At 37.3% G+C, this 21,296-nt stretch overlaps 3 protein-coding genes across 3 annotated transcripts; all 3 read right to left on the bottom strand.

Annotated features, from left to right (window-relative positions):
• Positions 1-617: 617 nt before the first annotated feature.
• On the bottom strand, positions 618-4,761 carry LOC306754642 (tetraspanin-3-like; the record flags this gene model as incomplete). The annotated part of the gene is made up of 7 exons (XM_079238668.1): positions 618-710; positions 1,026-1,109; positions 1,213-1,365; positions 1,517-1,618; positions 2,090-2,164; positions 3,909-4,100; positions 4,699-4,761. 7 exons carry the CDS (start codon positions 4,759-4,761, stop codon positions 618-620), a joined length of 762 nt encoding a protein of 253 aa, XP_079094794.1.
• Positions 4,762-11,001: 6,240 nt separating this feature from the next.
• Positions 11,002-11,720, bottom strand: nmbb (neuromedin Bb; the record flags this gene model as incomplete). The annotated part of the gene is made up of 3 exons (XM_079241622.1): positions 11,002-11,055; positions 11,167-11,354; positions 11,555-11,720. The coding sequence occupies 3 exons, from the start codon at positions 11,718-11,720 to the stop codon at positions 11,002-11,004; spliced, it is 408 nt and encodes a 135-aa protein (XP_079097748.1).
• A 1,391-nt stretch (positions 11,721-13,111) lies between these two features.
• On the bottom strand, positions 13,112-21,080 carry sec11a (SEC11 homolog A, signal peptidase complex subunit). The gene is made up of 6 exons (XM_079243898.1): positions 20,918-21,080; positions 20,396-20,505; positions 16,086-16,235; positions 15,725-15,844; positions 14,136-14,193; positions 13,112-14,037 (listed from the first exon to the last, which is right to left on the bottom strand). Exons 1-6 carry the CDS (start codon positions 20,966-20,968, stop codon positions 13,987-13,989), a joined length of 540 nt encoding a protein of 179 aa, XP_079100024.1. The 5' UTR covers positions 20,969-21,080; the 3' UTR covers positions 13,112-13,986.
• Positions 21,081-21,296: the final 216 nt, after the last annotated feature.

Here is a 21,296-nt window from a genome sequence, read left to right as displayed (position 1 = left end):
CTCACTCAGGGAAGTGCATTTTTTTAAAACACTGACTTTATGTTTGTAACAACTGAAAGGAAAAGCTTAGATCTGGACTGAAATATGAAGATTTTCCAAAAATCTGGTAAAACCAGGATTTTAGAAAGTGTACATGTTGAATGTTAGCATAATTTACACATCTAAACATCAATGAAGTATTTCAAGAGCTCCCTTTTGAGTGCAAATTTGCACACAAGGCAGTACATTCTATACAACCAAATATATTTTCACACATAGCTCCAAATGAGGATGATAATTTGGAGTAAAACATGGAGGAAAAAACAAAACAAAACGCATATCTGCAACTGTTCTTTCAATTAGCCACATAACAACTTTGGCTTTTATATTGATATTGAAAATTGTAAGAAAAGAAAAAAACATTTAAAGTACCAATAGCTTAGAGATCATGTCAGTAAATATATGTTTTTCCTTCCGAAGCCACCACCCACTCAAACCACATGGTCAGTGTTCGCTACTTTTTCATGAGTTGTGCGAGGTGTGCTTGAGCTTATATAACTACAGCTGAAATCTACTGTGAACATGTCCGGTGATGCTCCTGTTGATTTTCTGAGTGCTGTGCTGTCTGACTGCGTCCTTCATGCATAGCTGTTGGTTGTGACCAGCAGTTCGTACGCTGGATCATGGCTCCTCCTGCACAGCACCACACAAGCACAAAGCATGCCCAGCATCTGCAGGTAGATAGCATGAAAATAGCATCATTTAGGAGCAAACTCGCTGACATCCAGGCAAGAAGAAAAGGCAAAAGGGCTAAATTTCATCTTTTTTTTTTTTTTTTTAAAGATTTTACAGGTATGCAATTGTACTCTGGAAGCAGCACATCAAGAATGATCTGGTAACTAAATATAATACGATTAATGCCATACTCTGCACAATGAATAATATACTACCTATTATGTTCATTTCCAAAGAAGTGTTTTAACTACAAGTAGATTTTATGATTTTTCCCTTGGCATAGCATAATGTTTCAGCTTTGTGCTCCTTACTTGTATAGATGCAAAGGTTAATGCGGCCCATATGACATACATCATGATCTCCTTTAATTTTTTCACAACAAGAGCTTCACACCCCTATGACGGAAAAAAAGACAATGTGTGAGTTTCACAGCTAAAAACACATTCCCAACAAAACATGACACATAGATAATAACAGCTACATTTACTGTGTGCATACCTCTTGGTAGAGATCTCCAGGTCGAGTCAGAGTGCCTGTACAGTTGCTGATGTTGGGTTGACAGCAGCTGACTGGGACACTGTTGTTCTTGGATTCTTTAAACCAGCGGGTGTTCCTCCAGTCAGAGTAGTTGTGAATACCACAGCAGTGAAGCTAAGAGGAAAAATAACCAAGCACGATGAAAGAAAATCTCCAACATCTTACATTTTAAATAAATAATGTTGGTAAAAAAAAATCTAAAATGGGTCTATAAATAACTCATTTAGTCATGAAAGAGAGCATTTTAGCTCCCATTTTTCCTCACCTGCTTCTGCACATAGTCAATGGCCCGGCTGGGAGCATCAGTGTTGGTGCCACTGTATTCGTTGTAAACCTTCTGGATGGAGTGATTCACTTCATCTTCTACCTACAACAAATAAACAGCTGCTGTCACTTGATTGTTATTTTACAGCTATATGAATTCAAAGTATTCAGGTAGCAGTTCTTCTGAATCAGAGGTGTATAATCCAGGTGCCATAAAGACCGGTAGCTGTTCCAACCAGTCACTAAACCAGCTAGAATTAATTAGCTCTGCTCCACTGCAGGGTAGACGGTCCTGTCAGTAAAAACAGCTGTACGTTTAGCATGGGTAGATCTAAAAACATGGCAGGACTTTTACTTTATGGCACTTGGACACCTCTCTTATACACCTCTGATGATCATATTCTTAAGCAGAAATAGTGAGAATCGAATCCATCTCTCCATTTTTTTGTAACACGACACTAGAGAGCATAACAACAAGATGTTTATCTTTTTTATTCTGCAACTTTAGCAGATGAAGTTTTTGCCCCAAGTTAAAAACTCAAAAACCCATGCAGGTCACTGAGTTGGACTTTACCTTTGCCCTGTATATGTAGCCAAGCACCACCACCACACACTCTGTCACAAACACCAATAGGAGAATTGCAGCAAACTGAAAGGGCAAAAAACAATCAGAAACACAAAAGTTTATTTTGAATGAGAGTTGCTTAACCATTTTTATTAACCTTCAACAGTATGTTAAAACAATTTCCAGTGTGAACTTCTAAAGGTTTTTTTTTTTTCTTTTAAGATCTTCTGATGTTAGTGATGGGGCGAAAAATCAACAAGAACTCCTTAAAATTAGCTGAAGCTCATGTGTAGCTGATTTCAGACTTCCCCAGTGTTATTTACTGACATCGAGTCAAAAAGAAATTTGTGTTCAGACCAAATTTAAAGAAGCATGGGGAGAGAAAAAATTGTGGGAAAAAAAACTGTGGTTTAAGATGGTTTCAAATACATTTATCTTGGGGATCTGAGGCATCATCTTAACTACTAAAGGTGAATTTACGTCAGAGGAAAGTCAGCTAGACTCGGTTCGCTTGGGGGCTTGTTTCAGCTAGAGGGTAGGGGGACATTATGCCGGACCGAGATTACGTTCATACTGCACTTCCCAAATGAAGTGGACCTTTTAAAAAATGTTTTATTTTGCAACACAGGAAAAAAACATAAATAGAACTGAATCCAATTGCAGTGGGCTGGTTGATCAGATTTTTAACAAAACTTGACCCAATTGTGCCACGTTTATCCTGTGAATTATTTCTCCCACGCAGAGCCATCTATTAGGGGTGGGAAAATCTAATTGAAAAATCGGAAATGGGGATTTTTTTCTTCACAATTTTAAAATAGATTTTTTTTTGTTAAAAAATCTAATTAATGCACTATAAAATTTTTGTCATTTTTTCTAGTTTTTATGGATCTTTTTACTTGTAATATTGTGCATTATAGCAGCAGAATGATAGTCTGGCTACTGTGTTGCTTTTTCCTCATTGAAATGAAGAAAAATGACAAGCAAAAAAAAGGTTTTATACATTTTATTTGTTTTTAATCTTCAAAAATCAGCAATATCAGAGAATTCTGAGAATCGCAATTTAAATCGAATCAGCACCTAAAAAATCGGAATCGAATCAAATCGGGACAAAAGCATATCGTCACAACCCCACCATCTATTATCTCACAAGTATTGGTTGTGTTCACTCGCAGTGGGGGTAAAGATTATTTGCTGAATCCACAGTGGACTTTGCTTTGTAGTCCACTTCCTGTATTTGGTCCACTTGAAACTGACCAAGACCTGCATTTTTAGGTGAACCAAGTCCTCTCTCTTTTTTTTTTTTTTTAAAATTCATAACCAGAATTCATTTTCCACATTCACATTTCACCAAATGAAGCAAAGTTTCTGAGCAGGCGGACTCGGACTTTAATCAAAAAGACTGATGTGAATGTGCCCTAAGTATGTCTTGTTGACACAACAGCAGCAGATTTAGTTTCCCATCACCTACATTAGAATTGTTTTAAAGAAGATGCTTTAAGGCAGTGTTTTCCAATTCCATTCCTCAGGATCTTCCCCCTTACTTGCTTCTCTTCTTCAATAGACTAAATTCAACAAGATCTGCAGAAGCCTGTAGTTGTGGCATTAATCTGGGTGATGTGTAGAGATGATCTAAAACCAGTGGGTCCCGACGAGTAGGATTAGGAAACTCTGCTATTAGGGCTGATAACTACGTGGACAATTATTCCTAAAGCAAAAATATATTTTTTGGTCCTGATTAATGATAAAAAAAAAAAAGCTATAAACTGTGCTTTACAGTATAGCATTGACATATATATTGATGTCTTTTCAAGTCAAGGTAAATACTCACAGTTGCCAATCCACAAGAGCTTTCACGTATTGTTGCGCAGCAACCAATCACGCCAATGATGAAAAGAAGAGTCCCGACAGCTATGATTACAACAGCAGGAATCAAAGTGTACACATCTTCAAAGAAGTGATCGTAGTCGTCATATGTTATGAACACATAAGCTCCAATGTAGCATAAAATCCCAGCTGCAGCCTGCAGAAAAAGACAAAGACACTCGAGTTGAACAGACTGCCAGGGCCAGAGAGAGGAAGCTGCCAACACTCTCACTGCATATCAGAAGAGAAATTTTAAGATAAAGATTAAACTGCAAAAAATACTTGAAAAAAAATGAAAATTATGACTCGGAAGTGTATTATTGCTGTTATAATTGCAGACAAATAAAGAAGGTTTTAGTATTGAACGGATCACCTGTGGTGTCTGCAAGAGTCAAACATCCTGAAAGCATTTTAAACTTTACAGCTGCATATTTCTACATAATTTCTATGTAGAAATGGAGGGTTACGTCAGCTGAAGATACCTGGCTGCTACAGCATTACATCATTGTCAGAATCTGTGATGGGCATCTACTGAAGACAGCTATCCTAACATAGTGCATTTTCTAATGAATAAGCTGCACCCAACAAAATAAATGCTACAATATATCAGCAGATACCCAGCCTAACACCCCAACTCCGTCGCTAAACTGCAGACTGCAGCACGTCTCTGACGCAGTCTGCTAACATGCTAATGCTCTCCATCCCTGGCCTCGCTGGGATGCTGCACTCTGCTCCAACACCTTTCATTTACTTACCCAAAATATGAGGTTCAGGAAAACCAAGACGGTTTTAGATGATGTGATGCCACACTGCCCCATTTTACCGTTTAAACTATAACAAACACTCTTGTTATATTAATTATTATATGTATATATCTTTTTCTTTGATTTCGGTGCACCTGCACCTCTGCTATTAAAATAATAAAATGGCTTCGCTCTGCCCCACCGTGCAGAGTCCCCTGGGCTCGACCAATGAAATCACCGTAAGGGGGAAAAAGGAGATCACGTGCTCCAGTGACATCATCAGCCAAAACAAAACAGCCTGACAGAAGACGATTAAACAGCTTCCCCAGTTTTCCGCATTATAGGCCACATGATTTCATGTGTATAGTATATGTAATCTAATTTCTAAAACAACTCCATCACACACTCAATGTTTTGTACACGCCATTGTCCGTAAATAACACGTCAGTCAGTGGGATGCATCACTGATAATCATTCAATATATTTATATAAGCTGTTCGTCCTTAAACATGTCTCACTGTCTGCTTGTTCACAGCTGCACATTTCTCTGGTCCCAACCACTAAGTATAAATTTCCTCAAATGCACTTATGAAAAGATAAAATTATGTTTTGAAGTGAAATTATCCTAATTTTTCTTTGATGGTGTAGTAACACTTCTGCTGGAATATTTGAATGTCACACAAAATAAATTGTAAATCTACAGGGCACTTAACCTACAAATAAATGCCTCTGAATAAAGGAATTATGGCAAAGTATTCCTATAATGGAATTCCTGCAAACTAAGATGCTGAGGATAATTTGTTAGACTTCACCAGATTCAGTCTCTTTTTGGTACTGTCCCTTCAGTTTAAGCCTTATAAACAATTTAAAGATACATTTTGAAGAAATATGCCATTTGTCATCGGAGTGTTTGTACTGTTCAAGTAGCTGCTGACAGGCATATTATTACCTTAAATATTTGTCAACATACCAGATAAGTTGGGCAATCTGACTGACACTAATTAAGCCATTAGAACTAAATGAAGTGTTAATCTTAAATATTTATTTAGTACTTTTTGTTATCAATATCATAAATATAATCTGTACGGTATTGTCCTTTTCTGCTCTGAGAGAAATTAATCAATGCCTTCTGTGAGCCTCCACCACTACGTATCATACCAAGGTCAACTGCATGTAGGAACCAGTTTTTGAACCAGAGAGGAGCACAGAGAGAGTAAATCCATACCTGTCAATGTACAAAAAAAGAATTTGTAATTTCTGCTCTTTGTTCATTTGGATCATTGTGGCGACTACATACATTCATCTGAACCTCGGCCAAGGAATATTCTGCATAATACAAATAAATTGTTAAACTTGAGAAATAATATTTTGTCTTGATCTTTCTTCTCGCAGCCAACTTGAACACAGATTATTCTTTACAAATGTCCCTTATCAGTTCCTCAGGAATGAAAAATGAGTAACTTGTTAACAGAACTTTCACTTCAACTGCAGCTTTAATGTGATTTATTTATATAGCAGTTTGAAAAAGCAAACAAAGAATGTATTTGCAAGATACTAGAAATGATTTAAAAGGCTTGGAGCAAAGTATGAAAAATTAATGTGTGTACAAAAGTTTGTCACTTTGCATTTATAAAGGGGCTGTGAAAAATGATCCAGTCAGATAAACAATGGAGGATATAAACATAGTTTCTTTAAAAAGACCTCCTGCATCTTAGCAACTGGTGATAGATTTCTCAAAGACAATGCCAGTTTAAGCAGCTGGCATTGAGCACAAGCATACACTTTGTGTTAACACATATTAAATCATTACTTTCAGCTTAGTATAAATTTTCACGATATTTCCTCCTTTGAACCTTGTTGCAGGCAGAGCATCAACGGGAATTTCACTGCTGCTGGTGCTTTCGGGCCAGAGGGTGGCAGTGTATCATTGCTAGTTTAACAGTAATATACAAAAGATCAAGGGTAAGCAGTATATGCCCTAAAAACACATGACCATCCTTATTTCAACTACATTAAATTTTTAGATGCTAAGTATGAGACTGGAATAAATATATAGGCAGCACACCTTCTGTCTGGTGGTAAAAAATGAATGATGTAAGAGACATGTGTCTCACCTGTGTTTCCTGCGATGGATTACTCAATTGAAAATCAGTTGTGCTCAATCAATAATGGCTTGAACTGGTGCTCAAAGCTTTGTTTTTATTGAGAGAAAGCTTGCAACATATGTCTCTGTCAGTATTTGGTGTTTAAACACAACTAAAGTGTCACCTACAACTTCAGAAGAAGCTGAGGGTACTTCTGTTGTCATACATTCTCAGGGTAAATCATGCATCAAGTTGATCTGCTGACTATTATTAAAGTCACTACTAAAACAGAACAATAAAAAGGGAAGACAAGTACATGTGCAGGGGTGCAAAAAATAGGAGTACTGAAGTCACAAAAAGACATATGCCTTTAATTGTGTATCACAGCATTTTACCTCTCAAATGAAAATGTCAGGATCATTTCTGCAATTTGACAGCTATTTGCATGATGCAACATAAAATTTAATGGTTTATTTACTCCTACATAAATTAATGTCAACTTAGAATGAGAACCAGAGTTACCTTTAACTCTAACCAAATGAGAACCAGTGGAACGAGATGATCTAACCTCCCCCAGAAATAGGGATAATAAATAATTAGCAAATGCTTGTGCCGACATTGTGTGTTGCAGCAATGTGACACCATCTTTTGTTCAATTTAACAGAAAGCTTTTCTACCAGTGATTAAATGAGAGATAACAAACTTAAAAATGTTCACAATAACAAATTTCTGTCAATTCTTCAGCTCATTGAAATGTGAAAGAAGAAAGCTTCATCATTTGTCACAGCAACGAGTGACAATTTCTTCTTGAAGTTATCATAGAGACATATAGAGACTCTTGATAATATTATTTCCACCACAACATACATTTATTAAATAGGACTTCAAATTACAACCTTACAGGTTGTCGCATTGTGATTAATCATCCAGCATTGCTGGAAATGACTTGGCAGATCATTTTCAGAGCATACATTGCAAAGAAAGGCTGCATATTGTATAGAACATTGACAAGGTTTTTAAACATCATAAAATAATTTGTTTGTGTGTGTTATTACTCCGTCTCTGGTTTTAAATTCATAACATGTCATTACAATTTGGTCTGAAAATATTATTAAACTTATATGAAATCCAAAGTTTATAGGTCTCTAAAAAAAACAAAACATGTTGAACCGTGAATCAGGTGAGCTACAGCAACAGCGGATCATTCCTGACAGCTAGGAGCAAGAAACTGAAGTTACAAGTCACATAACATCAGAATTTGACAAAGAAGGCTGGAAAAACTTTGCCTGGTCAAATGATTCTCAATTGCAGTTAAGACGTTCAGATAGTAGGGTCAGAATATGGTGTAAATTACATGAAAGCATGGATCCATCCTGACTTATAGCAAGGATTTAGCTAGGTGATGGTGGTGGTCTAAGGTTGTGGAGAATAATGTCTTGGCACACTTTAGGCCATTTAGTGCCAATTTAGCTTTGTTCCTTTTTTTTTTAAATTACCACAGCCTACCTAAGTATTGTTGCTGACAATATCCATACCTTTATGTCAACGGTGTTGTATCTATATTTTGTTGGTTCCTTCCAGCAGGATAATGCACCATGTCACTGAGCCCAAATCATCTCAAGCTGGGTTTTGAATATGACTATGTGTTTGCTTTCACAAATGGCTTCCACAGTTACCAGACTGCAAACCAATTGAGCACATCTGGGATGTGGTGGAATAGGAGATTCTCATCAAGGATGACCAGCTGACAAATCTGCAGCAATTGTGTGATGTTATCATGTCAATATGGACCAGATTTTTTTAAGAGCGTTTCCAATACCTGGTACCTGGTTGAATTTATGCAACAAAGAATTAAGTGAGTTCTGCAGGCAAAAGAGGGTCCAACTAGCAAGGTGTACCTGATATAAGGCACCTCTATGAACATTACGACTTGGGAATACATCAATTCCAGCTGCATCTAAGGTATTTGGTCATACCTCAAATGAAAGTAAGCATCCCGAAGGATGAAAATTTATACTGTAAAGTGTACACCAAAGCCTTAAAATTTCCAGACTCATCTCAACCAATCTTTATAATCGGATTTTCTTTACATTCTGCACCTCAACTCCCTTAATTAACCACTTATTGGATCTATGACCTTTCAAACAGGAGAAAGTGAGTAGTCTAAACAATGTTAACCAAATGGAAGATTCCTGTGATAACATTTCTGTGCATGAAAAAAATTCTTTGAAATTGAGTTGATCCTTTTACTTGGCATGCATGGATTCTCATTAGAGAAAAGACACCAAGCTGTTCCTTTGTGTACAGAACAGGAATATGAAAGAGGGGTTACTAAATCAAAGGAGATATACAAGTAAAACATGTATAAGAGCAAAGAAGCAAACTCAAAGTAATCACAGAGGAAAGAGGTTCTAAACTGAACCTTTCAGTCCCTCAGGAAATGATGCACAAATCATATAGAAGCATCAACCCTCCTCAGTAGCTGACAGTCAGTATATTGAAATCTACAATTTTCATACAAGCAGGTAGTTATCCTATCAGTGATTCCACTGACACATTAAGCCACACTTTTCTACAGGCATAATTGCCTGTCATTAAAATGAACTAAAACAATGTTTGGCTTAAATATGAAACTATTTTCAACAGTAACATGCAGACACAGACAGGCATTTGTCTATCTATGTGATGGATAAAGATGACCTCTTGTACTTGCAAGCATAACACTTTACTTCTGAACTCTAAATGAGGAAAGGGAAATGAAAATGTCAAAATGTTCTTTTTTTCATTCCCTCTTCATAAAAGACCACAGTACAAATGTTTATGCTTTATCATAAATCTTCTGTAACATACTTAGAAGCTTTCAATTGTGTCCAGTTGTCCAGCCTTCTAACCCACTTTCAGACAACTTTCTATACCTGAAAACTCCAAGATCTCCACATTATTGTTTGAGAATAAAATGACAACGACAGGATAATAAGTTCATTTGTCTTGAAACAACAACAAAAAAAAAATTGTCCAAATTGATGTGTTTTAGGTTAAAGCCTTACACAAAAGTAAAGTGGCTTCTTTTGAACTCCTTGCAATTCAATTTAGCAACGTCACAACAAATAGACTTCAAGCCAAATGGATCTTTTTTCTAAAACTGCTCTAGGAGAAATTTATCCACACCGTTAAAGCCTACTGATAGGCTTATTTTTCCTCAGGAAAGATCATTTCTCAAAACTGAGTCACTCTCAGCTCGTTTATTTAAGTATGAGCAAGTTCTTTTCCTCACTTGATACTTTCGACAAGTTGCACATTCCTCACCTTAAAATGACATCAAGCAACAGACAAGGCGTTTTAAGTGAGAGACTGAAATAGTCTACCTGTTTCTAATACAACAGATTACAGCCCAAGGCAAAACTCTATGCCATAGAGCTGCATCCCTTCTTTCCTATTGATCATGAGCATCCCTTTATGCAAAGGACTAAAAAAGACTAAACCATTATTGATTTCAGGCCGCAGTACTCAGGGATGAAAAGTGGCTTTTATATAAGCAGTCTACATTTATATTTATATAAGTGTTAGTCCAACATGTTTAGAATATAATGTGAAGAAATAGATTTGCTAATGAGGGACATTGGATACATCAATAAGAGGTTGTATAAACCAGCATGGAGGAAAGTATATCATGGTGAGTTAAGTAAAGTCAGTATAAAGACCAACATAGGCTACAAGCTATATATACAGATAGTGTCTTGTGTTTATTTCAGACCCCAGTGATGCATGCACTGTTGCTGAGATCTTTAAGCCCACAACCTAAAGAATGAGTCAAACTAAAGAGGCATCTAGAATTGAGCAGGTTCAGGAAAGTGTATATTCCCAGGTGTTATTCAAAGAAGCAGTGCTGGAGTCACAATGTAGTCTGGGCTTCCTGCTGCATTATGATATATCAGCTGTGGAGGCTGTAAGTTATCACATCACAGTAAACGCAATGCAAACAATTGTTTTTATTTAATATAAACAGCCTAACTAAAGAACAATAACACCATGAGCAATGAATAGGTCTACTAAGAAACAAACTGGGAAAAAATAGTTGCCAGCTGAAAATGAAACATCAGTAAATACAGTTGCAGTAAATCACATTCAAGATGAGTAGACCATAGCATGTTTCTGAATAGTTTATTTTAACCCCATGAGACCCGATGACCTCAAATCCGTGTTCATGCCAGTCAGATAATTACACACTGCGTCACTTTCTGCTTTGGATGTAGTTTTCTAAAATCTTCATCAACAAGTCCGCCTCCTGCAACACAGAGTAACAATCGTTTAAATAAAAACCAAAGTCTTGTCATTTCTGGATTTTTATCTTTCCTTCTTTTTTTTTTTCCTTTGGGTGGTATAACCTGGTTCTCACCTGATTTTTCAATCGACTGGCTTGTGCGTCCACCTGCGTTTGCAGCGCTACCCGTACAAACTCTTGGAATAGCTCTCCAAGCGCGGTGTGCTCTGCAGGAAGGCTGACTTCCAGCGCTTCCACAGCCTGCTCCTCAGGTGACGGCAGCAGAGGGGCATCCATCACACTCTTTTTCCCCATGAAATGTCCTGTCAAACCAAGGCAAAGGCCCATTAAAGGCAGTAAACCATCAAGAAACTTTAAGAACATGAGTTAGGCCAATTATCCAGAGGAGGAAATAAGCACAAAAATAAAATGGTGCCAAAATATAAAATATTTGTTTGAAATACGCGGAAATTACAAGTTTTGTTTCTTTTTTAAGGAGGGAAAAGATACGTAGCTATCTTACCTGTTGCCCAAAGATTGCCTCTTGGATTCACTTTGATTTTAGCAACTTTATTCCTGAGCTCAGTCAGGTCGAAACTAACTGCAGTTGTCAAAGACATAAAAGAAAACAAAACAAGGTATGTAAAGACGCCACAGTGGCAAATATTACTCAGTGTGAGTCCTCTCATTTCAGCGCAGACTGTGGAACTGTCCTCCAGGGCGCAAATTTCCAAGTTTCCTCTGTGAGTGGTTGATCGCTCAGGCGCGCATTCTGCTTTTATAGGCTCTCCTGGTCGGGGTGGGCTCTGTTTATGGTGTCTATGCTTTCGTTTAGCTTGCATTGGAAATTAAAATAAAATGAGCTGAGTCATAGTTTACGGGCTGAGGTAACGGAGCGCATTTTAGCCGTGCGTAATTTAGGCAGGAAATGAAAGTTTGTATAAAAAGAGGGGAAAATGAGGATTTAAAACTCGTTAAATTTAGAATTATAAATCGTTGTTTACTTATCACAAACACATTTCAGAAGTTTTCTTTGGGAACGGTCTCACGAGCAGTCTACATTTCTAAATACATTAAAATTCCCACAGTCTTAATTAATCTTAAAGTTGATACTGTTAACACAAAATTCCACGATACATAATATAAAAAACCTTAAGGTAATGCATTGTTGGTGTATAATCAGAGGCTCAGCGGGTTGCTAATGCTCCTCTGATACAGCCACTAATTTCCAGCTCGAGTTCTTCCACCTCCCCCCTCCAGCTCCAAGGGCCAGGTCTGGTCCCTTGCAACGAGCAACATGACATTTGGGCCAGTTGCAGCATGCTACTGTGATCATCATCAGTCCTCTAAGGACAGGAGAACCTGCTGATTCTCTCCGCTAATTTAGAGCTGATAAGACAGATGGCCTCTTCCTCACTTCAGGGTGCTAAAGTTGGAGGTATCTTGGAAGAGCTCTGGCTTCTGCCTTGCTCTTTTTTATAACCTTTGACATTAACACACATATTGAGATTTCATAAATTCTGCACAGTTGAATGTCAGTCTAATTAGAAAACCATCAGAACATCACAGCATCACACTCCCCATGCTCACAGCTTAAATTAACCAAGCTGAAACACGCCTTAAAATTAGTGGATACTTTGCATCCCAGGTTCAACCTTAGTGATTTTTGGAAGGGTAGGCTACAATAAACTTTGTAAGCGTACTTATGGGACACTTAGCTAATTGGGATGTTTTTGTAATTTTGACCAAGAATATATATATTTGTGTTTGCCAGGAAAGTTTTAAGGGGAAACTGACCACTTGGAAGTCAAATAGTTGGCAACACTTGTTTAGTGAATATTATGCAATCATTAAGACCATTTTATTTTTTTCTTTGGTCTTGCATATTCATTTTAAAAGTTCAAGTGCAGGAAGAGGATTTAAAAAAAGATCCAGGTCATACTAATTTGATAGTTTTCAAGAAAGCCAGGATAGAATTTTTCCTGACTGTAAGAACACTTTGGTTTCGTTATAATACAGAGAACAGCAAACACAGTTGATCTCAAAGGATGTTTGCATTTGTGAAAAATCACAACTTGTGCATGACAACTGTGGCATTTACACAATTTGACCAAATACGACTTCACACCATTCAATTAGCCACAAAACATGTGGATGTCAAATTATTTCTGGCAGAACTCAAAAAAATGTGACAGCAGCTGGTGATGGCTTCACACATTACTTTGCTGGAGAATCCAGTTTGTTGGATTTCACTGCCTAAAAACCATTAAACAGTTATATGAAAAAATAATGTAAGGTATATTAGAATGCAAATCCTGGGTAAAATGGCAAAGAGCTTGACATATTACCAAAAATGATGTAAAACTTCCATTTAATGCAAGTTTCTTAACAATGACTGATACAAAAACTAATTCTTCCCCAATAGGCTCTTTTAGAAACATCTGCAGAAACTATATTGCTTATTAATCCACAAAACTCAACAGAAACAGTTTATGAGAATAAGCTGAACTCAGCACAAATAAAAACTGGTATTGTTGAACAGCATCCACAATAAAATCCGAAATCGTTAATATAATTCATAGTGGAAGGTAACCAGATTTCATATTTAATATTTATATTCAGGAGTCAAAATACTTCACACATTTTTGAAAATGATTCAACACGAAATAAACAAAGACCTCAGTTCATCTCCAAAAATGTGGTTTCACATTCTGAGGATTACAATTGAAGGTTGACTTCAAAATTAAATCAAACCTAGTTTCCTCCGAAAAATATTCTTAAAGCTTGGATTCTTCAAATGTAAACACCCTATCCACATTTCTACAAAATGTTCAAACAAATGGTACAAAAAAGCCAGTTGGGTTTGACAAAGTCTAATATAATTCTGTTTTAAAAGGCATGACTGAGGTTTCCTGGACGTAGTTTATCCTTCTTGAATGCTGAAGTTTGGACACCTCACTCCCGATGGACCAACACGAAGAGACCCAGCATGAAGAGCACAGCGTACTGCAGGATGGGAACACATGATGAAAACATTAGAAGTTATGCTGTATATTTGTAAGCTTTATCTTGTGAAAACTTAGTAATAGCAACAAACAGCTTACTTTGAACTTGGGGTAATCATTCATGAGAATGGTGACAATTCCAATATATGGCACAAACCTGGAGATGAAAAAACGATATATCAGAAGTTCTTTTAGACTGAACTGATTGGTAAAAGTTTCACAAATCAAAATAATCAAAACATTTTAGCGCCACTTATCTAAGGCATTTACCTTACAGGAGGGAGGGCCACTTCTGATCCTCAAGGGCCACTAACAAGCAAGTTTTTAGCTGTTTCCCTCTAACCCACCGGATTCAAAGAAATAGACAACCTCAACAGCTTGTCAAGTTTTGCCCAAGCCTGTTAATTATCTGTTAATTTAAATCAGATGTATTGGAGCAGGGAAACCTCTACAACAATGGTGGAAACTTGGTTAATAGGCCTGCAAGTTTTACAGCTTTCCCTGCTCCTACACACCTGAATTAAATGAATGATTCACTCTGCAAAACATGTAATAAGATGTTGATTTGATTTTAATCAGGTGTGTTTGAGCAGGGAAACATCTAAGTTTTTAGGGGGGTATATTTATGCGGACAAAGATTGCTCTCATGTTGCATTTTGATCAAATGCGCCAAACCTTTAGAATAATATATCTCCATTGTCAATAAAGATGACACTGCACTAGCATTTAACAAAAGAGGACAGATCCTGTAAGAAGAAGAAAACTCCATTTTCTACACTTGTGAGCTAAACGTAAAGCATGAAACTACAGCTGCTTTTTTTTTTCTTCCTTAGGCAAGTATACTGCAGAAATACACTGCAACAATGGGTGCAGTATGAACAACAGACAAGGCAGAAGACTGTCAAGGAGAACACAATGCAATACCACACTAAATGGAGAAAGTGACCTTTTTTGTAGTCCGCTTGCTGTATTCGGTCCGCTTGATATGGACTAAGACCTGCATTTGTTGGCTTCTTTTATCCAAATCAGAATTCAATGGGTGCATTCACATTTCCCCAAATAAAGGGGACTTTGCGAGCAAACTGACTCGGATTTTAATCAAAAAGATTGATGTAAATGTGCTTTAAAACTTGCTGGACCATGGCCCAAAAAAAGCAGGGTTCCCCACCATTGATAAAGGCCCTCAAGGACTGTAAGTGGAAACCCTTAATGTACGGGGCTATGCAGAAACTGAATCAAAATTCGATACAATGGCGTAGGCCAGGGATTTTCAATCCTGGTCCTTGAGGACTGATGTCCTGCATGTCTGACAAGTTTACCTGCTTCAACACACCTGATTTAGACTAAAACTAGTAAAGAGCTTGTCTGCTAATTACCAACTAATTTAAAGTCAGCCATGTTGCAGCAAGGAAACTTCTAAAACCTGCAGGAGCAGGGTTGAGGATGCCAGAGGTAGGCTCTGTTTTCTGTAGATTAAAGTGCAGGCAACATTATTTTTCTATACACTTTATTAAAAATTAAATAAGCGGTCCAAACTTATGACTGGTAGTGTATGTGTGTATGTGTAGACAGTGTGTCAACATTATCAATTTCAAATAAACACAAGCCCAAACAAACATATCTGCATTAAAATCATCTTTTAAAGATATTGCTATTCTTAGTTATGGTTTAAAAAAAAAAATACTTACCCTCTTGCTCGCCCCACAACATCTTTTTTCTCCAGCCAGTGTTGACCCTGCTTGTACAGACCTCTGTCATCCACTGCATTATTGTCTCCTTTGGTCAAGAACTTGATGTCTCCATTTTCCCTGTGAATAAAGAATAAATAGTTTTTCAGACTATAAAAGTCCCTTCTTTAACAGTGTGTATCTGAATCACATTAGCAAGAAATATCAGACAGACAGTCTTAATTGAGGTTCAATTTACAAAGCTTTACCAAAGAACGCATTGTTAAAAAAGAACAATTAAAAAAAAGGTTTGGTAGACAGAAACTGATGTTTAGAAGAACAATATGATGAACAGCTTCTCAATTAAAATATTCATTCATACTTTTCATGGATCTTTAGTACTCTGTGTACAATTGGGATCTCTCTGCCTTCTATCCTGAAGACAACAATCTCTCCGACTCTGATGGGATCCTCTACCCGGTTGGTGAGAAACAAAAGGTCTCCCCTGTGAAAAGCTGGCTCCATACTCCCACTGAAAATAAGATGAAAAATGAAAGAACAACAATGGACATCTCTCTGTTTTAGTGAATTAACAAGGAAAGTATACTAGAATAGTATTACTTAAAACTAAAACAGCTAAAGCTGTTTCAGCACAGAAATTATACACTGTACATCAAAATGACCATTTCCTTCATAACACACAGTCTCAGCAGAAGTCTGGACACATTTTCCCGTTACATTTGAAAGGTAAGTACATCCAAAGTTGTGTGGTAGTGGAATTTAAGAGCAATTTTATTTACCCACATGCACAATAACTATGTTAAACTAAACATAAATATACATACAGTCACACACATCATTTACCCTCAAAAATAATGTTAGTTTTTCCAAGACATAAATTTCATGGCCAAATTCTAACAGTTGTTGATTTAGTATGTTTATACTCAACCACTGCCTGGTAAGGGTTTTCTTGCTCGCTCAGAATCTTAGTCAAAGTGATGTCTTCATTTCTTACAACATGTGAAAGATACATCACTAAACAAGTATTTAGAATTTCACATCCTAAGATATTTTGATACTGTCACTTGCATTAGTCCAGCACAGTTTATTTGTGAACAGTTCCAGAAAAAATGGGAGTGATCAGCTTCGAGACTCCCCACACGGTCTCCAGCAGCCATGTAGAACAGCCGATTGTTTGCTTTATTTTTGGTTTAAGGTTTTTCTGGCGGAAGCCCCTCCATGGTATGGGGTTGTAAGCTGTACATTGTATCTCATATATCAGTCTTGCCCTACTCTGAAAAATGTATGTTTGCTTTTTCATGAATCTTTTGGTAAACTTGTAAATTTGTTTTGCAAGATTTAAAACTGTCCCAAAGACTGTAATAGTATCTATGTAAAGCCTTGTCCTACACTGATAAATTTAACAAAAGAGAAATCCTGAAGAAAAGCATCTTTTGCCCAGATTTGATAGTCTAGGAAACAGCTAGGTTTTTGGAGCTACAATAAAGTAGGTTGGTCTTTACTTTTTTTCCATCATTACCACAGTGTTAACGTAGGCTGAGGACACTCCAGCCTTTGTGGACACAGAATTTCCTGTTTTTCTGATGTAACTTTGTTCAGGTGAGAAAACAGAACTTCACTGATGCAACTATAACCTGGTGTTTATTTTAGGTGGAAGAGATTATGGTGACATCATATATTGTATTTATCCATTAGGAAGAGCTGGCCATATAACTGGCATTAAAAGCTGAGACCAAAGGTGACAAGGCACTGAGATACAGCCCAATATTGAGGGGAACTAAGAACTGTAAGTCTTCTTTTCTAATTTAATAGTTTATCTTTTATTTCTTTCTTGATTTAACCTCCTCTTCCTATGCCAAAGTCACCAGCAGGCACCATAAAATGTAGCTTCACCTTGTTTATACAGTGTTTAATATGATGAATAACCCAGCAGGCTTATCCTCGGGCATTTGTGTGATGTTAGCCATACTTTTGGAGCTCACATCTCCCCCAGAAAGTCAGTAGTGGATAAGAGGCTAACAGAAATACCTAACTTATATATAATTAACAAACAAACAAAAAAAAGCCTTTGAAATCAAACGTAATGTAGCTCTAAAAAATAGTTTTGATGGCCCTGGTGAAGCATTAAAGCTGGGGTAGGCAATCTTACTCAGACATTTTTTTTTTTTACTCTGGCTGAAGTGGTTCCGTGTCCTGCACATTTTGTAATCATGAACAATAAGAAATATAGTTAGACCTCTCAGTTTACTGTAAATCTGTAAAAGCTCTGACCAATCAAAACGCTGGGGCTGAATTGAAGTTTATTGCTTATATTTTGTAAGCTTCTTCACGGCTGAGACAAAATGCAGGAAGGATTTCCCCGACCTGGCTTGGTTTCTTTGCCTCCTCCCGCTTAGCAGCAGACAAAGAGAAAATTGTTGGTGAAAAAGCTGCGAACTAGATCACCACCAAAATTAAATCTGTTCTTCCTTTTCACATTTCCCACAACTCCTGAAAATTTTAATAAAATCTGTCCATAACTTTGAGTTATCTTGAACACAAACAGGTAAACAAAAGTAAAAAAAAAAAAAAAAAAAAAAAAAAAACCTCCTTGCCGGAGGTAAGAAAAAGGCCTTGGATCACACAAGAAGCAGAACCAGAGGGGGGAAAGCCAAGACAGGGCGCCACTTTTACATCTTGCTCGCTCCCCAACATTACCTACCCCAGCTTTAAACCTATTACATACTTCACAGGAGTTGAGAACTTTTCTCCTGTTCTCGTAGATGTGGTTGGGGACATGTGGCTTAATGTTGACGCTAAATAGAACTTTCTACTTGTGGGGCTCCAAGAAGTATTATGCGACTTGTTGGAAATTTTGGGGGTAGGCGTGGTTAAACATGAAGTTAAAAGTTGTCACCTCCGCTGATGTGATGTTAAACAGATAGTTTTAATAAACAGCCGATCAAAAAAAATAAGTAGGAAAATTAACCCAACACATTGGCAGATAAAAACATGGCCACTGCTGTGTGTACAACCCTGCCACATATGAAGTTTCTCCTTCAGTAGAAAATTACATGGTAAATTATTCATTTCACACATAAAAACAAAAGTAATCTCTGCCCCATTGCTAAAGGCAGAAAAGTCCATGCTTCTAATAAAGGAAGATTTCTCTATAAACACAGGTGGCTCTAATGGGCTGGCAACTGGCACACGAATAAAAACATTGCCACCCCGGACATCACCTCAACTGGCAGCACTTAATTCAATCAATAGTTATGGCAAATTTGACACATACAACTGTGAATATATAATGTCCAACTACACCAAATGCGACCGCTTAACACTGTTTTGTTTTGAAATTGAGAAGAGGAAAGGAAAGGAGGGAGCCACAAAAACGAAAAGCAGCAGCACTGAAGGAAAGAAACACTGCATCATATAAAAAAAATAAATAAAAAAAAACAAAAAAAAAACATCACATTAATGGCCGCTTGGTTAAAATACTTGTCATGTGAAGTTTGTGTTGACAGAAAAGAACAATATTTTGCGACCTGCACATATGTTTCAGTAGGTCTAGAGTTAGATTTGTCTACGATAAAAAAAAAACCCTAAAATGATTAAAAGTTTGTCAAGGAAACATTGTTACAATACTTTAATTCTTGCATTAATAAAAAGGAAAGGCACAAAACTTTTTTTCCCTTTCTCACCAGAATAAGGTGAGATAAACGACTGAGAAAAAGTTGATTGAGGAGATGGAGAGAAATAAGAGCAACATAGATGTAACATTAAAATAATGAAAAGGGACGTGATGAGGGACAGGAGGAGGTGATGGTAGGACACCAGAGCGGCAAAAAAATGAAAGTGTAACTATTTGCAAGATGAGAAAGCAGAAAGTGAGAGAGCAGGCAACACGAATGACCATCAGCAAACATCTCCTGTCATAGTGGTCTACATTGTGAAGAAACTACATACAGAGTTCAATCTTAATAACAACAATTGACAAAATCTTTTGCGATACAGCACATTTAAACCAACACCGCTTATGCAATGTATTCAGAACTTTGTCAAACTGTTTTACAGTTGCAAATGACATGTTGCAACAAGAATTTTATGTGTTTCATATTCTGTGCAACAGTTTCTTTCTAAAATAGAGGAGGTGATGGTAGGACACCAGAGCGGCAAAAAAATGAAAGTGTAACTATTTGCAAGATGAGAAAGCAGAAAGTGAGAGAGCAGGCAACACGAATGACCATCAGCAAACATCTCCTGTCATAGTGGTCTACATTGTGAAGAAACTACATACAGAGTTCAATCTTAATAACAACAATTGACAAAATCTTTTGCGATACAGCACATTTAAACCAACACCGCTTATGCAATGTATTCAGAACTTTGTCAAACTGTTTTACAGTTGCAAATGACATGTTGCAACAAGAATTTTATGTGTTTCATATTCTGTGCAACAGTTTCTTTCTAAAATACAAAGTTGTTTTTTCCTTGATAGAAGTATTTTGGCACTGTATATTTGTTTTTCAACATGTTAACACGGTTTCCATGATATTAATGTACATCGCAAAAAAACGTAAAAGTGCTTTACTTGGTGTCATTTTGTTTAGCACTTTCTGGTCACCATGTACCTGATAGAAAATGTGAATGTGTAGAACCACCAGAAACCAAAACGTGTGAACATCTTACCTGAGAACAACTACAATGGGACTCTCACTACCAGTGACAACCATTAGACCCTTCCAGATCATCAACGCAGAGGAAACAATCATACCAAAGTTCAGCACCTGGTAATACAGCTGGGGATGGGAAAAAGAAAAATCATAAAAACTATAAACCTTTCCGAACACAAGTGTCACTGTATACGTGTTTGGAGGAAGGTTTGGGGTGGAGCCGTAAAATTCACAAGTAATTTGTTCGCAACAACACGAGGCGTTATTTTCTATAGGTTAAAGTAAGGCTGCAATGACAGGGATGTAGCTAGCAACACAGGAAAGAGAACTGTAGTTTACACAACATTTACACACGTATTTCATGCTGCCGTACAAAAGGCTTAATTTAAAAGACAAATGTGCATAAAACCGATTTCTTCTCAACTCGCTTTCAGTAACAGTCTGCAGCCGTAAAAATCAATCGACGGCTAGTTGCGGTTAGCTCTGAGGAGCACTGCTACACAAAGACACCGTCGGAAACTAAAACCACCATACGTACCTGCCGCTTATTCATGCGACGAACATCGTCAAGAAAGTCTAAAGACAACATTGTTGTAAATACTACAGGGTAGAAAAAGCCTCCAAATTACATTAACACGTTTAAAGTAACGAGCATATGGATGCACAGACGAACAGAGAAACTTGCATCCGAATCTTCCGGGTGCGCTCGACCGGAAGTCCCGCCCGCGTGACACCGCTGTGTTGAGGTGTCAGTTTAGGATACGAGAGTTCAGAGCCAAGGGGCTTTCTCAAACACACACACACACGCGCGCGCACACACACACACACACACACACACACACACACACACACACACACACACACACACACACAACAAATCAACAAAACAGAAAAAACAAACAAACAAAAAAACTTGC

This window comes from Telmatherina bonti (assembly GCF_933228915.1).
Source record: "Telmatherina bonti genome assembly, chromosome: 1".
Classification (NCBI taxonomy): domain Eukaryota; kingdom Metazoa; phylum Chordata; class Actinopteri; order Atheriniformes; family Telmatherinidae; genus Telmatherina; species Telmatherina bonti.
This window is presented reverse-complemented; position numbering and strand designations above follow the sequence as displayed.